The sequence below is a fragment of the Somniosus microcephalus genome, chromosome 12 (genome assembly GCF_052327205.1).
Source record: "Somniosus microcephalus isolate GS21.2 chromosome 12, FLI_Smic_1.0, whole genome shotgun sequence".
NCBI lineage: Eukaryota > Metazoa > Chordata > Chondrichthyes > Squaliformes > Somniosidae > Somniosus > Somniosus microcephalus.
The window spans coordinates 206,318,699-206,321,198 of record NC_140998.1 but is presented as its reverse complement, the minus strand read 5'-3'; the positions used below and the strand labels follow the sequence as shown (position 1 = coordinate 206,321,198).

At 58.3% G+C, this 2,500-nt stretch overlaps 1 protein-coding gene across 1 annotated transcript in view; it reads left to right on the top strand.

The window, feature by feature from the left end:
* Positions 1–845: 845 nt before the first annotated feature.
* LOC147109961 (cell adhesion molecule CEACAM6-like) overlaps positions 846–2,500 on the top strand; it is a 16,732-nt gene continuing 15,077 nt past the window's right edge. The window contains exon 1 of the mRNA XM_086002441.1: positions 846–1,308. Within this exon, the coding sequence (XP_085858567.1) occupies positions 846–1,308 (463 nt within the window). The remainder of the gene's footprint in view (positions 1,309–2,500) is intronic.

Here is a 2,500-nt window from a genome sequence, read left to right as displayed (position 1 = left end):
GAGAGGGTGCGGAGGAGATTGACCAGAATGGTACCAGGGGATGAGGGACTTCAGTGATGTGGAGAGACTGGAGAAGTTGGGATTGTTCTCCTTAGAGCAGAGAAGGTTAAGGGGAGATTGACCAGAATGGTACCAGGGATGAGGGACGTCAGTTATGTGGATAGACTGGAGAAGCTGGGGTTGTTCTCCTTAGAGCAGAGAAGGTTAAGAGGAGATTTAATAGAATGGTACCAGGGATGAGGGACTTCAGTTACGTGGAGAGACTGGAGAAGCTGGGGTTGTTCTCCTTAGAGCAGAGAAGGCTGAGAGGAGATTGACCAGAATGGTACCAGGGATGAGGGACTTCAGTGATGTGGAGAGACTGGAGAAGCTGGGGTTGTTCTCCTTAGAGCAGAGAAGGTTAAGAGGAGATTTAATAGAATGGTACCAGGGATGAGGGACTTCAGTTACGTGGAGAGACTGGAGAAGCTGGGGTTGTTCTCCTTAGAGCAGAGAAGGTTAAGAGGAGATTTGATAGAGGCGTTCAAAATCATGAAGGGGTTTGATAGAGTAAATAAGGAGAAACTGTTTCCACTGGCAGGAGGGTCAGTAACCAGAGAATCCAGATCTAAGAGGCGTAGAACCAGAGGGGGAGATGAGGAGAATGTTTTTACGCAGCGAGTTGTTGTGATCTGGAATGCGCTGCCTGAAATTGCGGTGGAAGTAGAATCAACAGTAAATTTCAAACGGAGAATTGGATAAATACTTGAATAGGAAAAATTAACAAGGCTGTGGGGAAAGAGCAGGGGGGAGTGGGACTAATTGGAGAGCTCGTTTAAAGAGCCGGCATAGGCACGATGGGCCGAATGGCCTCCTCCTGTGCAGTGTCAATCCACGATTCTGTGAATCACACCAGTGGTGTCCAGCTGTTCCTGACAAGTGCATCTTCTCTCTTTCTCCACCCCGCCTCCTCTGCAGTTCCCTGGCTGCTCCCCGGTGCCGGCGCCGAGCCCCTCACGATCGTGGTCGGGAGCAATCCCCTGCGGACGGGCGTGGGCTGGAACACCATGCTCTCGGTGGCCAATTCCTCGGAGCTCTTCAGCCTGGAGTGGCTGGGGCCGGCGGGGAGCAGCATCCTGACCAGTGTCAAGGGGCAACTCTTCGTCAAATCCGGCACGCGTTACGAGGGCAGAGTCAGACTGCTCGCCAATGGCTCGCTCACCATCGACGCTGCGGTTCTTGACGATGAAGGGAACTACACCATCAAGATGGAGCCCTCCGGCATAGATCTCACCGCTGGCAGCCGAGTCTTCAATCTGCAAGTCTACGGCAAGCTTACAGATCACGATCTCGGGATTTATTCTTCCCACTAACTTCGGGTCGTGGCTCAGTGGGCAGCACTAACTCTGCATCAGAAGGTGGTGGATCTGAGCCCACTCCAGAGACTTGGCCACATAATCCAGGCCAACTCTCCCAGTGCCAGTGCTGAGGGAACGCAGTACTGACCCTCCGACAGTGCGGCACTCCCTCAGTACTGCCCCTCCGACAGTGCGGGGCTCCCTCAGTACTGCCCCTCAGACAGTGCAGCACCCCCTCAGTACTGCCCCTCCGACAGTGCAGCACTCCCTCAGTACTGCCCCTCCGACAGTGTGGGGCTCCCTCAGTACTGCCCCTCCGACAGTGCAGCACTCCCTCAGTACTGCCCCTCTGACAGTACGGGGCTCCCTCAGTACTGCCCCTCCGACAGTGTGGCGCTCCCTCAGTACTGCCCCTCCGACAGTGCGGCACTCCCTCAGTACTGCCCCTCCGACAGTGCGGCACTCCCTCAGTACTGCCCCTCCGACAGTGCGGCACTCCCTCAGTACTGCCCCTCCGACAGTGCGGCGCTCCCTCAGTACTGCCGCTCCGACAGCGCGGCTCTCCCTCAGTACTGCCCCTCCGACAGTGCGGCACTCCCTCAGTACTGCCCCTCCGACAGTGCGGCGCTCCCTCAGTGCTGCCCGTCCGACAGTGCGGCTCTCCCTCAGTACTGCCCCTCCGACAGTGCGGCGCCCCCTCCATCCTGCCCATCTGACAGTGCGGAGCTCCCTCATTACTGCCCCTCCGACCGAGTGGCACTCCCTCAGTACTGCCCCTCTGATAGTGCAGTGCTCCCTCAGTACTGCCCCTCCGACAGTGCGGCGCTCCCTCAGTACTGCCCCTCCGACAGTGCGGCGCTCCCTCAGTACCGCCCCTCCGACAGTGCAGCGCTCCCTCAGTACTGACCATCCAACAGTGCGGCACTCCCTCAGTACTGCCCCTCCGACAGTGCGGCGCTCCCTCAGTACTGCCCCTCCGACAGCGCGGCGCTCCCTCAGTACTGCCCCTCCGACAGTGCTGCGCTCCCTCAGTACTGCCCCTCCGACAGTGCAGCGCTCCCTCAGTACTGACTCTCCGACAGTGCGGTGCTCCCTCAATACTGCCCCTCCGACAGTGCGGTGCTCCCTCAATACTGCCCCTCCGACAGTGCGGCGCTGCCTCA